At 40.9% G+C, this 13,573-nt stretch overlaps 1 protein-coding gene across 1 annotated transcript in view; it reads right to left on the bottom strand.

Annotated features, from left to right (window-relative positions):
- Nucleotides 1-13,573, bottom strand: part of VWA3B (von Willebrand factor A domain containing 3B) — a 2,300,294-nt gene that overhangs the window by 1,625,153 nt on the left and 661,568 nt on the right. Inside the window, exon 10 of the mRNA XM_069636259.1 lies at nucleotides 12,034-12,132. Coding sequence (XP_069492360.1) covers nucleotides 12,034-12,132 — 99 coding nt within the window. The remainder of the gene's footprint in view (nucleotides 1-12,033; nucleotides 12,133-13,573) is intronic.

Raw genomic sequence — 13,573 nt, 5'->3', positions numbered from 1 at the left:
GTCTATGTTACAAAGGCCTTGTAATAAATGTATCTATATTTTTAATATAACACCTGTCTGGAATAATTTGTAAGTGTCCTTGCTTTGTGTGCTCATTGAGGTCTTTCAGTCACCCTCAACCCTCTTGAGACTTAATCTTGACCGCCTGCCATAGCTACCCTGATTGGTCTGGCTTGTCCAGAGGTTACCCTGTTCCAAGAAACTAGGTTGGCCTTCTGAACTTCTGCCCCCCCCCTGTCTGATTCAGAAATCCCTCTTAACACCTAGTCCTGATCGATACTACACCTATCAGTCTGCGATGGTCACTTGACCGTTTGCACAAATATCTCATGGTAAATGGCCTGACTATGAATTCGATCAAAACCAACATTGTGGTGCTGGGCCCCCGGGATTGAGAGAAAAAGCCAAGGTTTAAATGGTATGTGGACAAAATAGCACTGATCCAGATAGATGTGGCAACATACCTTGGGGATATAATTAACAACAGATGGGTGGATCAACCACAACAGTCAGCTCTGAGGTCTAAACTGCGAAATTCACTTGACACAAGCTCGCCTGATTCAATGCAACCAGTTCTGACTTTCTACAAATCCAATGTTTCACTGGCCTTAACATACGAGTGGAGGGCTTTTTGTTTATGCCGTGGGAGATTTGGCTAACAGTAGAAGGTCTTTTCTGGAGGAAACTATTAGGCCTGCCGAAATTAATTCCGATCTCTGTAATTCTGTTTGAGCTGGGTCTAATCTCTCTTCTTGCAAGAGTCACATGGAAGACTTTAGCCCTGTATCGGAACTGTATTCTTCCTTGCCCTTCTAAATCTTTCATCATAATGGCTGATAAAATCAAAAAGGGTATTAATGCCCTTGTCGTCCAATGGTGCCAATGCTGCAACAACCAACTAACCCACCTTCATAGTGACTTAGTTAATTAATTGAAAACCCAGCAAAAGTTAAATGGAAACTCTGGCAGGAAGGTGGATAAGAACACAAGATGCAAAAAACGCCTTTAAACATGCTACGGCAATGAAAATTGAAAACATGTCATGAGGTACCGTGCCAAAATATCTACAGAAGTTTCCTAACAACTGGTATAGGAATCAATTCTTGCGAGTTAGGTTAAACCTCTTTCATACTAGGCAGCTGATGTGGATTTACAGAATAGCGGACTCAGCTGACTGCAGATTCTGCAAAAAGGTTGCAGAAACAGAAACCTTAAAGCATATAACCTTGTTTTGTCCAGCATGAATCACCCCAGGTACCAACTGTCTGGGCGAATGGGTGGCAGCTCTACACCTAAATAAAGCAGGATCTTTCTGGTTGCTGCTCCTTCAAGCCGAAAGCTTCCCTCAAACCTTCTGCCTTATACAATATCTCAAAGAGATATTTGATGGAAATAAACTGACAGCCTTCTAAAAACCAAAAATCAGACCTTGTAGTTGCTGGATTGCTGACCTGATTTAAAGAAAGAAAGAGTTGATCATGATGCTGAAGTACTTTTCTTTCTTTCTTTCTTTCTTTCTTTCTTTCTTTCTTTCTTTCTCTCTTTCTTTCTTTCTTTCTTTCTTTCTTTCTTTCTTTCTTTCTTTCTTTCTTCGTTCCTTTCTTTCTTTCTTTGCTTTCTTCTGTGCGTAATGACAAAGGTTTGTAATAAACCATATCTTTAATAATAAATAAATAAAAATATTTGGGAATTTATGCAAGTAACAGGAGAGCATGCCAACTGGTTTTGTGGAATTTTGGGAAACAGTTATGGCTTTTATATAGCCCATTGGTTTCAATCGTTTCACACCAATCGCTTAGAAAAAGCTTTTTTTAGGATTGTTAACCAGAGTTTCAGCTGTTACTTATATACTGTGTAATATATTCTCACTTATAAGAATGTAATTCAAGATTGGAACAGCTTTCCCCTCTGATATTATATTTCTAAAATCACAGAAAAGTGAATTGTGTGGTGGATCAACAATCAACCTATAAAATGTCAGTATTTTCCGTTTTGACTAGTCGCTGAATGATATCAGACCAGGTTCATAGCGGATCAAGGAAACTGGGGGGCAGTTTTTTTAAAATCAGAGGTTTCTTCCAAATGTAGCTTTTTACTTTGTCAATTTAAGGATTGTGAACCAAATGACAAATCTCCTCTCCATTGAGCAAGGTGGGAACAGTCTTAGCTTTATAAAAATTAATTAGTGGTTCTAAAGAGAACCTACAATATTTTGTGTTCATGCGTTCCATTTATGACAATACATTACCATTCTCTCATGGCTTTTGCAGAATACGCTTGTTACAGGGAGCAGCATCTAGTTCAAGGCCCAAGTATTGTAATTGTGTAACGGGTTCTGTATGATTTATTCCAATTTTCCAACTGAAGATAAATGTATTTTTTTAGAATTACTAGCAAATCTTAGGATATGTTGCTTTGTTCACATTGATTGCCTTTCCCTTTTCTGTAATGGCTTGGCAGGCAAAGGATGATGGTCTGGAGGGTTGCCCAGAGCAATTGCCAGAGGTTTAAAATTAATTGTAAACCCTCCAGCCATCACCTCTTTCTTTTGCATTGCTGCCCTGAGTGGGACCAGTATGCCAAGACATGGGTCCCATGCCTGCTAGGCCTAGAGACCCAAGATACTCCTCATTTATGATGCCTAATGAGTCTGAAACATGTCTGGGAATGGTTATGGTCTCGTGCAGAAGGAATGTGACCTAGCAGTTCGGGCTGGACTGCCCTTTTGGGGGTGGGACCATGTCTTATTTGCATATGTCTATCCCCTCTCTGTAATGGCTTGGCAGGCAAAGAACAATGGTCTGGCGGGTTGCCCAGAGCAATTGCCAGAGGCTTAAGATGCATTCTGAATCTTCCACCCATCACCTCTTTTTTTGCATTGATTACTAAATCATTATTGTCAGGGTATTGGACCATGGAATTAATTAAGTGTTGGAAACCCAATTGCATGTGGTCTAAAAAAGAAATCAAATAGTCTGCATACGCTTACCAATGAATTTGTATGGTTTTAAGTTTGGGAGTCACAAATGAAGAACTGCTGAAAAGTCCCCTGTATCTGACATGTACAGGTTAAAGAGACATGGGGCAAGAACGCACCCTTGATGAAGGCCTCTAAGTTGGAAATTCTTGTGTTAGAGGACTTTGCAAATTCAACCTAATTTGTAGGTGTGTGTCTGAATGTAGACAGACAAGCATAGCTAACAATGGGCAGAGGATATTACACTTGTCTAATTTTTTCCAGAGCAAAGACCAGTTAAACATAGATACAGTCTATCAAAACGGGGGGCTTATATTCAGACTTGGCACTTTGCTGCAATGCATGTACAATAAACCCTTTTATGGTAGTACCCACCCCTTTTCTGAATCCAATTTGGAATTTACTCAGGTACCCTGCAGTTTCCGATCCTAGTTCTAATTCGGGTAAGATTAAAGCTGCAAATATCTTGTTCTCAAGATCGAAAAGAGCTATGGGTTGGTAATTTGCCAGATTGAGCAGATCACCTTTTTGTATAGATCGAAATTATTGTTGAAAGTTTCCAGGACCCAGGAGTAGTTTATGAGGCAATCATGTTTTTAAACACCATATAAAGTTTTACGGTCCATAGTTGTAAATCATTTTTAAAGACATAATTACTTAGACCATAGGGGCCAGTGGGCGTCGAGTTTGATGCTTTTAAAAAAAAACACCTCTACAGCTTTATAATCGAAATTCGGGGCCCAGTTTTCAAACATTCAGAAGAATCATAGTGTCTTCTATAAACACAGCCATGTTATGCCCTGAAGATGTTTTTGGATCTGAAACAACATAACCAGGAAACCAAAGCTAATGGAAGAATGGGCCTGCTCAGGCCAGTTAAAGTAATGAAAGATACCACGAAAGTAAACCCATCATATCTACCCTGCATGGCCCTATCATATGTTCCCAGGAGTCAGATTAGCGCAGCGCAAGAATTATCTGCAAGTATCAGGATGTCATATATTGTAGTCTGGGAGTGTGGCTTTCTGCACACCTTGCCTAAATCACTAAGGAACAGACACATTCTCTTTTTATTTTTTATTAGTTGATTTGGTCGCGAGAAACGCGAGACCTTTCAACTCAAGACCAAACAATAGGTTAGACATAACACCCATTTAACATACTACACATACATATTTTGTCTTTTTACACATACACATAAAATACTAACAGCCATTAACTGATATGACCATGATACAAAACCAACATATTAAAACATTAAAATTATCATCATATATCCCCAACCCCGAAGGGCCATTATTCAGGACTAGGCTTTTCAAATGCACATATATTTACAATATCAATTGGTGCAGGTAGTTTGCAACAGCGAATCTCACCGCCTTCCTCTTAGTATAGAATAATAACTCCCATAACTTGTCCATTGTCATGTCCCTATATTCAGTAAATAATTGCTTAAAATGAACACATCGCGCCAACAACAATTCTGGACATTCAGTACATAGGTGTTTGAGAGTTTCTACATGCTGTTTGCAGTAGCGGCAATTTAAGACAGATCCACCAATGTTATGCCTGTTTAACACATCATTAGTCAAACATAAGTTCAAGCGAAATCTCATAAAGCCGTCACGATGGCCTGGGATAGGCGATTTGACCATGTAATTTGCAACATTATGATATTGTTTCAATTTAAATGGATATTCCAAAAAATGTTTATATTTTGCACATGCCATGCGAGTTTGAATCCAATCCGATTCCCAGATTTTAGTTTTAGCTCGGTTTGGGTTCTCAATTAACAAGATTGCATCAATTTGGGCTTTTTCTAAGATGGACTGTGTTTTTGTGTGCCACATCTTAGGAAAGAGATCTGCTGAACTCAGCAGGTAAGTTGAAATGATATTAGTAATTCCCTTTGTTAGCTGATTCATCAGACATTTACGGTATAGCACACATAACTTCCATTTAAAGATCACGTATACGGAAATTAAACCCAGTTCATATCTTAGAAGTGGCAAGGGTTGAGAGTAGGTCATCAGTTTCTGAGTCTCAGCACCATGCAATATGACAGGAATTACTTTTAATTTAAAATAAGTAATTATTGGCACAATTGAAAACTTACAATACCTTGCCTTAATGATACAGGCTTGTGAGATAGCCGTTTGAAGTTTTAGCAACCCTAGTTGTTTGAAGCGCTCATTCGCCCGTTGATTAGATATGATCATACCCAGGTACACATAAGAAGTTGTCACAGAAATTTGGCAATTTTGCAAAGGCCACTGAAGCCGAGCTGAGCTTTGACTTCTTGTACCAAATTTAATTATTTTTGTTTTTGGAATATTAATAGTTATACAATTTGCTTGAGTATATTTATCCAGTGCGCCCAATAAGACACGCAACCCTTTTGGAGTGTGGGACATGATTACCATGTCGTCAGCGTACAGTAGCCTTTGAATTTGCACACCCATGATTCTTGGGGAATCCGTGGTCATCTGTGAGAAAGCATGGCTAACATCTGAAATAAAAAAGTTAAATAAAGCAGACGCTAACAGACACCCCTGCTTCAGGCCTCTGGCAGTTTCAATTGGAGCTGATAGTAAACCACCCTTTGTTAATCTAACCTGGATCGTAGTATTTGAGTGCAGTTGAATAATCCATTTTAAGATTTCCCAAGGGCAATTTGCATCGGCCAATTTTTTGTACAAAAGCTCTCTTGGAACTGCACCAAAAGCCATCCTGAAATCGATGAATGCTATATACAATGGTTGATTTCACTGGTAGGCTTTCTGGATAATGCTTGAAAGGGTGATCATATTAATGGCAGTACCTATGCCCTGTAAGAACCCCGTTTGAAATGGGTCTCGCAAATTTTTACTATTCAGCCAGGTGTTAAAGACGTTTAATAATAGTCTGGCGAATAATGTTCCAGGGCAATTTAGTAGCGCTATCGGTCTATAAGACCTAGGATCTTCACGATCACCTTTTTTAAAGATAGGCAGGATAATCGATTTTTGCCAAGTCTCAGGAATATGACCAGATTTAAAGACCTGGACATAGATACGATATATAATTCCGGCCCATTCATTCAAATGCATTTTAAGCATAGCATTATGCAGCCCATCAGGGCCCACAGCCCGGGATGTACTTAATTTAGTAATGCAGAGTTTAATATCATCGATGTCAAACAAAAAGTCATGGGATGATACCTCACTTTGCAGACATAATTGCAGATTAGTGAAAGGTGAATGATACAAATTTTGAAAATACACCTGCCAAGCCTCCGCTGATATCGAATTGGTCTGGGTAATCACTTGAAGATTTCCAGATATGTGATTGAGCAGGGCCAAAATGCCAGCTGTAGATTTAATAATTAATTGCCTCAGCATTTCCACCCCATCCAATTTGTATTGCTTGGCTCTTCTGGTTTTAAGCCACCTTTTACATTGCTTTTTTAGAAAATTAGTTTTAGTTTTAGAGTCTATTGTGGGCGACATCAGCAACTGCCGAATTTGTCACCTTAAATCTGCTTTCTGATGCTTGATATCCAGATCAAAAACATGGATATGTTGCTGTTTAGTAGGATTTTCACCTCTATTGGTTTGTCTGAACATCTGCATGGCAAGTGTATAATCATCATTGACCATTCCAGTACATCGATATATTTTTTCCAGATTTTGATCGAGGACTCGTAGTTTAGCTCGGGTCCACTTCAATCTGCTACCCCGGTTGCTTACTGTTACACCTGATATATTTGGATTTATTGTCATTGTTGTTTGGGGATCCACAATCTCAAATGATAACTTTAACCTATTATGGTCACTTAGGTCAGTGTGTAGTACCTCCAGCGTATAGACACAATTAAAGACAGTTGCATTGATGTATATGTAGTCTAAGATAGCATGCTGAGAGCCTCTTTGCCATGTGACCTACGCTGGTCTGTCTCCCCGCATATTCCCATTCATCATAACAAAATTACTTTCTGCCATAATTGTGGACCAGATCAGTTCATTTCCTGCTAATTCAACATCCACATTCAGAATAAAATGTAGATTAAGATCACCAAGTATAATAATGTGCATTAGTCCAACATCTAATACTAGGGTATCCAATGCATTAACAAGTTGATCAAAGAAAATATCAGATTTTAGTGTGTTAATGCTCCAATATATATTTTCTATAGCCAGATTTTGATTACTGTTAGACAATTTGGCAACTTGAAAGGAGGGTGATGGAGACCTGCAAAGCTTTGTTTGAAATCCACTAGTTTTCTTAACCGCTATCAACAAGCCACCTTTGGGTCTGCCCAGAAAACCTTTTTCTGCTGATGTGAACAAAATTACAGGAGAATCCCAAATAGGAGGTAACATAAGCCAGTTTTCCTGGAGGGCTATGATGTCACTGTCAGCTAGTTCCCCAGTGGATACAGAGTTTAGATGTCTATGCCCCCTTGTATTCCAGGATATCAAACTTATGGATTTTGTATCTGTGAATAGTTATGCAGACTTCACTTGATCTGCTAGACCTGGCTGAGGTGAGCCATTACGAGTTGACATAAAGATTCGTGACACGTGTCCTTGTATCGTTGGGACACCAGAGGGCATTTCTTGTGTTAAGCTGAAGCCCATATCAAATAATGTCATTCTTGCTTGCCAAAGTGTGTCTGCTACCAAGGCTGACCGTATATACAACCAGGCCGAGGACAAGTCGGTGTGATTAATGAATTCTATCTGGTCAATGTCGACGGTTGTTATAGGAGCCAGGGCAGGAATTTCTGCACAGATGTTTAACACGCTTGTACGGTTCAGGTCATATTTTTGTATGGTGTATCCTGACACTTGATGATTAAACAATGGTGAGTCTGATCTTTTTTTTCTTTGTTTTGAGCAGATCTCTCCTTTGCATGATTTAACGGTCTAGCAGAAGTTGGACCACATGGATCGGTATTACTCCTAACGCAATACTGTGGCGATCTAGCAACCCACTTATCCTGATTATTAGAAATGGAAAATTGGGGTCCCTTTAGTAATGGCATTATTGATGGATACCTTTTTTCTGTTGGATGTAGTGACATGACGTTTTGATTGGTGGCATTTGTATGCATTACATAAGCTTCAATAGATGCTTTGATTTCATCGGGTATTTCTTGTCTTGTTATATTTGGAGAAGGTGTTGTTATCGTTTGCATTGGTTGATGTAAGTAGCTATTGGTTGAGTGTGATTTGACGTTCTGTGCCATATAAGCATCAACCGAAACTCTGATCTCCTCTGACAAGTCGACAGTATGAGTGTCAGTTTTCTTAGATGCTTGGGGGGTATAAGGATCTGGTCTGTTTGGTCAATTGCACTTGCAATTTGAGCAGTGTTTAGAGTGGAGTCCTTAGCAATAGTAGGTTGTACTCTGTTATTTGTTTGCTGTAGAATATCTTGCTCAGCCGATGTTATCTTTTATAATTGAGTAGGCTGAAGCTTCATGTAGGATTCAATTGAGCTTTGTATCTGCTTCTGGACAACTGCCATCGTAGACGAAACCGGTGCATTGGCATTTTGCTCAGGGTTCACACTTACCGCCTCAACTGCCACAACTGATTGTGTGGGTGCAACTACCTCCTGTAAGCTTTTCTGAAGAACCTGTTGGTTGTCAATAGCTGTTACCATCCTTGCCAAATCGTCCAGTGGCTTGTATGGCAACCCTGATACAACACTCCAATCTACTTCCTGTTCATGCGTAGTGGACTTAAAAGGATTGAAGCTGGATTGATTTATGTTTACTTTTGTCAGATTCCCTACCATAGTCTTCATCAGTTTATTAGCGCTAGGAGGCCTCAAGTTAGAAGTCTGTGATTTTGCCAGCAGAACTTTACGTTTTTTACTTGCTCTTGAGGTTCTAGTTTTGCACCCAACAGCACCAAAAACTTCAAATATGTTTGTAGGGACCAGCTCTCGCACAGGCATATCTGTCTCTGTTTGTTGCGTGGCCACTGGTTTTGAGATGACTGTGGGGTTTGGCATTTCGACCACTACCTCAGGGCGTTCAGGAGTAATGTTAGCCAGCCCCACTGTTTCCAAGTGCGCCATTTTACTAGGAGCACATTGCTCTACAATCGCCGTGCAGTGTTCACCTAACTCTGTGGTCTGCTGAGCTGGCAAAGGGTTAATACTATTGTTTGCAATTGTTTGAGTTGAAACTGGCTTAGAAATGTTACCACAGTTCAACTCCGATGCATGAGCTTGCATGCCCTCTTGAGATTGGGTCCCATTAGTTGATATCAGTAGTAGCAGTTGCTCAATATATTCAGTTTGTTTGGTGACCTTCGTATCTAATATCTCATAGAGTTTTGCAACAGTTAGTAAGGCCTTGTTCATGGCAGATAGGGTATTATTCAGGGCGGGGGCCTCCGGGAAGGAACTCCTACCTTTATTGATGGAGTTAATCAAAAACTCAGAGTCCCGAGCACCTGGCTCAAACCTAAGTTGCCTTGGCGTGGGGGCTAGGAAAGAAACTGATTCCTCTACATATTGAGTAGGAGGATTTTCCTTGTCTCTGGTGGTTCTTACTGCCTCCTCTTTTTGGTCATCAAAATTGGACAGAGCTGGTGATAAGGCTTCTATATCTGTTTTTGAGTGATTTTTATCACCTTCTTCCAGTTGAATGAAGTCACCAGTATTCGAACAAATATATAGCACTTTATTGCTTTCTTCTTGGGTTTTCTTAGAGAGATTCATAAATTCAATGTCCTCCTCCTCAATTTCCCCTATCATAGCTAAATGGGCTTGTGCTTGCCTTAGTTTTTGTTGCGCCAAAACAGAGCACAGCACCGGCTGCAGCATCCTATCCTTCGTCACATCAGACGATAATAGCCGCGTGTCTTCGGTAAGGCAGGCAGCAATTATCGTGGTGTCCGTAGGAGCACCGTTTGATTCGCTTTCAAAAACTGCAGCAACATTTCCCATACACTTGATATTTGTGGTATCATCACTCATGTGACTCAATTGCTGACTTGTCACCTTTGCCACCTGGAAAACGGTTTGGGGGCTATGAGAGGCAGAGTCACCATTGCACTCAGCATGAGGAACTAAACTCTCAGGTGGGCATAATCTGATATCTTGAGACACTGAGGCCGAACGCTTAGCAATTATGCGTCCTGCACTCGGTAACAGGACAGTTAGGCGACATTGCAAGAGGGCATTCCCATTTATGTTGTGGCGGCACGGTGCATCAATTTTCGCCCTTAGGACTTAAATGGGTGGCATATTGCTAGTCAGAGTATAATGTTTCATTCAACCACTGCGGCAACTCAACAATACAAAAATAAATAAATAAATCAGTTGTTAGCTTCACCCGGCACCCAATTATTTTCACCTAGTTAGCGTGAGCTCACCTAGGTATGAATAAATAATAAAAATACCATACACAATGAAAGACAAAGATAAACTATAACCAAGATAGAAAACAAAATAAAATTCCAAAAAGCACCTCCACACTCCCACGCTGACTCGCTAGACAGCGAGACAGTAGCCAAAACACTTCACCAAAGCATTTGTCCAAATGCACGCGCACACATGGTGCTTTTGTATAGTTCCGGGTGTTAAACGCTAAAGAGAAAAAGAAAATGTCAATGAAATTGCCGTTACGGCTAACAATGGCCAATAGACTTCCTATGGGCCAATAGCAAGTTCACTGAACACATTTCGAGCAGCGCTTACCAGCCAATCAGCTTGCTGCTATTGTTCGTGTAGGTTGACAGACAGCCTCGCCTGGGCTCGCTCACGTTAAAGTCCTCTGGAGCAAAGTCCTCTGCAGCAACCAGCGAGACAGTAGCCAAAACACTTCACCAAAGCACTTGTCCAGACACATTCATTGGCTTGGATAAGGCTGCAATGTTTATACTGAATTTCATTTGATAGGACTCTGGGACTCATTACGAGTATGGAGGCAGCCATGGTGCTATTAGCACCATGGCTGCCTCCATACCGGGCTCCAAAACCGGGTTCCTTCAATGAGGAATAACCGGGTCATTCCAACATTGGAGGACCCGGTAATTCCTCCTTGAAGGAACCATTCCCTATTCCCATTTGAGCCCCCATAGGGCTCAATCGGAATGGGGAGGGAGCTAATAACTGGCAAGTAAATAACAGCCGTTATTAGCTCCCTGTTCCCCTCGCGGGACCTGGAAAGGACGCCTGGTTTTACTAGACATCTGTTCCGAGTCCTGCAAAGGGAACCTCGTAATAGGCGCTCCCGTAATGAAGGGTGACGGTCCCGTACCGGCACCCTTCCTTACGGCAGCGCCAGGGTCGTAATGAGGCCCTCTGCCTTTTTATTGAAAACTATAATCAGTATTTTTGTATTAACTATGTTGTATTCTTTTCTGTTGTTTTTGTAATATTGATATACTTCTGCAATGCAATATGAAAAGCCCCAAATCAGCCTTTCAACTGTTTGTAGGGCCATGTAAGCAGTAATGAAATAAAACCAAGTTTATTAAAGCAAACCAAAGCAAAAACATCTTCTTTCTATTGTGTGCTGAGACTAAATGTCAGAATTTGGTTTACAAAATAATATTAGGTTTTTGTGGATCATACTTTCCATAGAAGGACATATTTGGAGGCCTGAAACTGCCTGCAACCTTATCTTCCGAAGCAAGTGTTTGCTGATTTTCTCATAAAATATAACTTTTATGAGTTAACACCAGATCTGACCTCTGACAGAAATAGCAAGCTTCTCCAAGTCTGGCCCCCGAGAGCCCCCAACCACACAAGGTATTCAGGATAACCACTGAAATTAACTCATGTAGATTCATTGTATTCAAGGGTATTTTGAGTAAATATCCTCAGAAAATGCAGCATATTTGGCCCTATAACACCAGACTTTATGTATATGAATATGACTCCAAGTCACGAATAATGATAATATAAGATGTTGGAGATATTCAGAGTCAAATTTGCGATAAGAACTGTGGCTGGGTGAGGTTTACGAATGCAATGTTATTAGCAACGCGATTAGGCTCAGAGGATCACACTAGACCATAAAAGCCCTGTAGGGATCACATGGAGTACTGTACCTGGTCAGGCCTCCCATCAGTTAGCAGGTATAGTGCTTCGGTGTTACTGTCAGCAAGAGCAATCTTAATAGCCTGCAATGTATTTGTAGAACTTCCAACCTGTCAAGAATAAAAGAAAATGAAAGTTACGCATCTTGCAAGTGCAACAGCACGTTTACATAGGCTCGCATTAAAGTCACTTTCATGAATCGGCTATGTGGTGGACAAAGATACGTGGGTTCTGTCACAGATGGCCTCAAAAACCCGCCCACTCCCGAAGACAATTAAAGGGTTTTTATTAGAATAATCAAAAAGCTGCTCGCTAAGGGCCATCCCTCTCTCTCGCTCTTTCGTTTAGTGAGGGCCATTCCCTCTCTAGCCCAGGCTTCCCTCAACTTCAGGATGGTCTCTTGAGATCGGTAACCCCTATTGTCTAAGGGTTTTCCTGTCTAATGGCGATGACCTAATGGCAAACACCCCTTCTAACTATCTCCTTGTGAGAACACTATAGGCACCTAGTTTGGCCCCTAACCTATGTGCTCAATGCAGTGTTACAAAGATGGGTGCCTTTCAGGCACTCAGGATCCAACTGGTCCTTCATTTCTAGAAGTTCCATCACCCTCTGCAGCATTCTCCCCACAATACAACAGAAAATACCCTGTTACTTAGTCCCTTCCTCTAGAGGGCTCAATTACTTGAAGGCACCCTTTAACAAGAGATCATTCTGCTGAAGAGCAGACAAGTGGGCAAGGACCCTAGATTATCCCAAGAGAGTAGTAAACGTGAACCCCTATTTTTAGGATGTGTGGACCTAAACCATCTTACGCCACACTTCAGCGGGGACAACTCTTTTGCTTTATCAACTGGATGTTCGCATCTCCCTACTAAGCCAGTGAGGGGAAATCGGAATGATTCATAACAACCCTCATCACCTCCCAGTAATCACAGTCAACTACTCCCTTTCCTACATGAATGCTGTAATTTGCTGCTAGACCAGACTTGGTAAGATCATCTACCCTACATGATTTGGGTTATCTTGATCATCAAGTCAATGGACACTAATCTTTTTGCTCAGCCTGAACCACTGTTTCTTCCACACTATAAAGATCAAATCCATAAGCCTCAGGAGTAGCCCTATATGGGAGTTGACTTTATTAGACATGAATACCCCTTTGAGGAGGTGAGTTGATCTTGGGTGGGACACCTGAATCTGGTCCCACTGAGCCCATTTCTGACACCACCTGTCACAGACCAAGGAAACAACATTATTGAGTGAGATATATTGTAGGTTTATTATTTAAAAAAAGACTGTGGTGGAAAGAAGACTTAAAACAAAGGATGAATTTTCAAAACAATATTGCAGGGCAGGAGATCAGAGGAAACTCACGTGGGTGAAAGGGTTGTTTTGTCAAATGAGAAATTATATCATGCCTCCTATCGCAATAAGTATATGTATATTGGCCTATGCCAAGCTGCTTATAAGTCGCTTGCGAAGAAATCCGTGTTGCAAGGTCCTGACTGTAGAATCAATGTAAGCTGCCATTTTAGGTCAATCCGCCAT

The sequence above is a fragment of the Ambystoma mexicanum genome, chromosome 7p (genome assembly GCF_040938575.1).
Source record: "Ambystoma mexicanum isolate Mex_15411 chromosome 7p, UKY_AmexF1_1, whole genome shotgun sequence".
NCBI classification, from domain to species: Eukaryota; Metazoa; Chordata; class Amphibia; order Caudata; family Ambystomatidae; genus Ambystoma; species Ambystoma mexicanum.
This window is presented reverse-complemented; position numbering and strand designations above follow the sequence as displayed.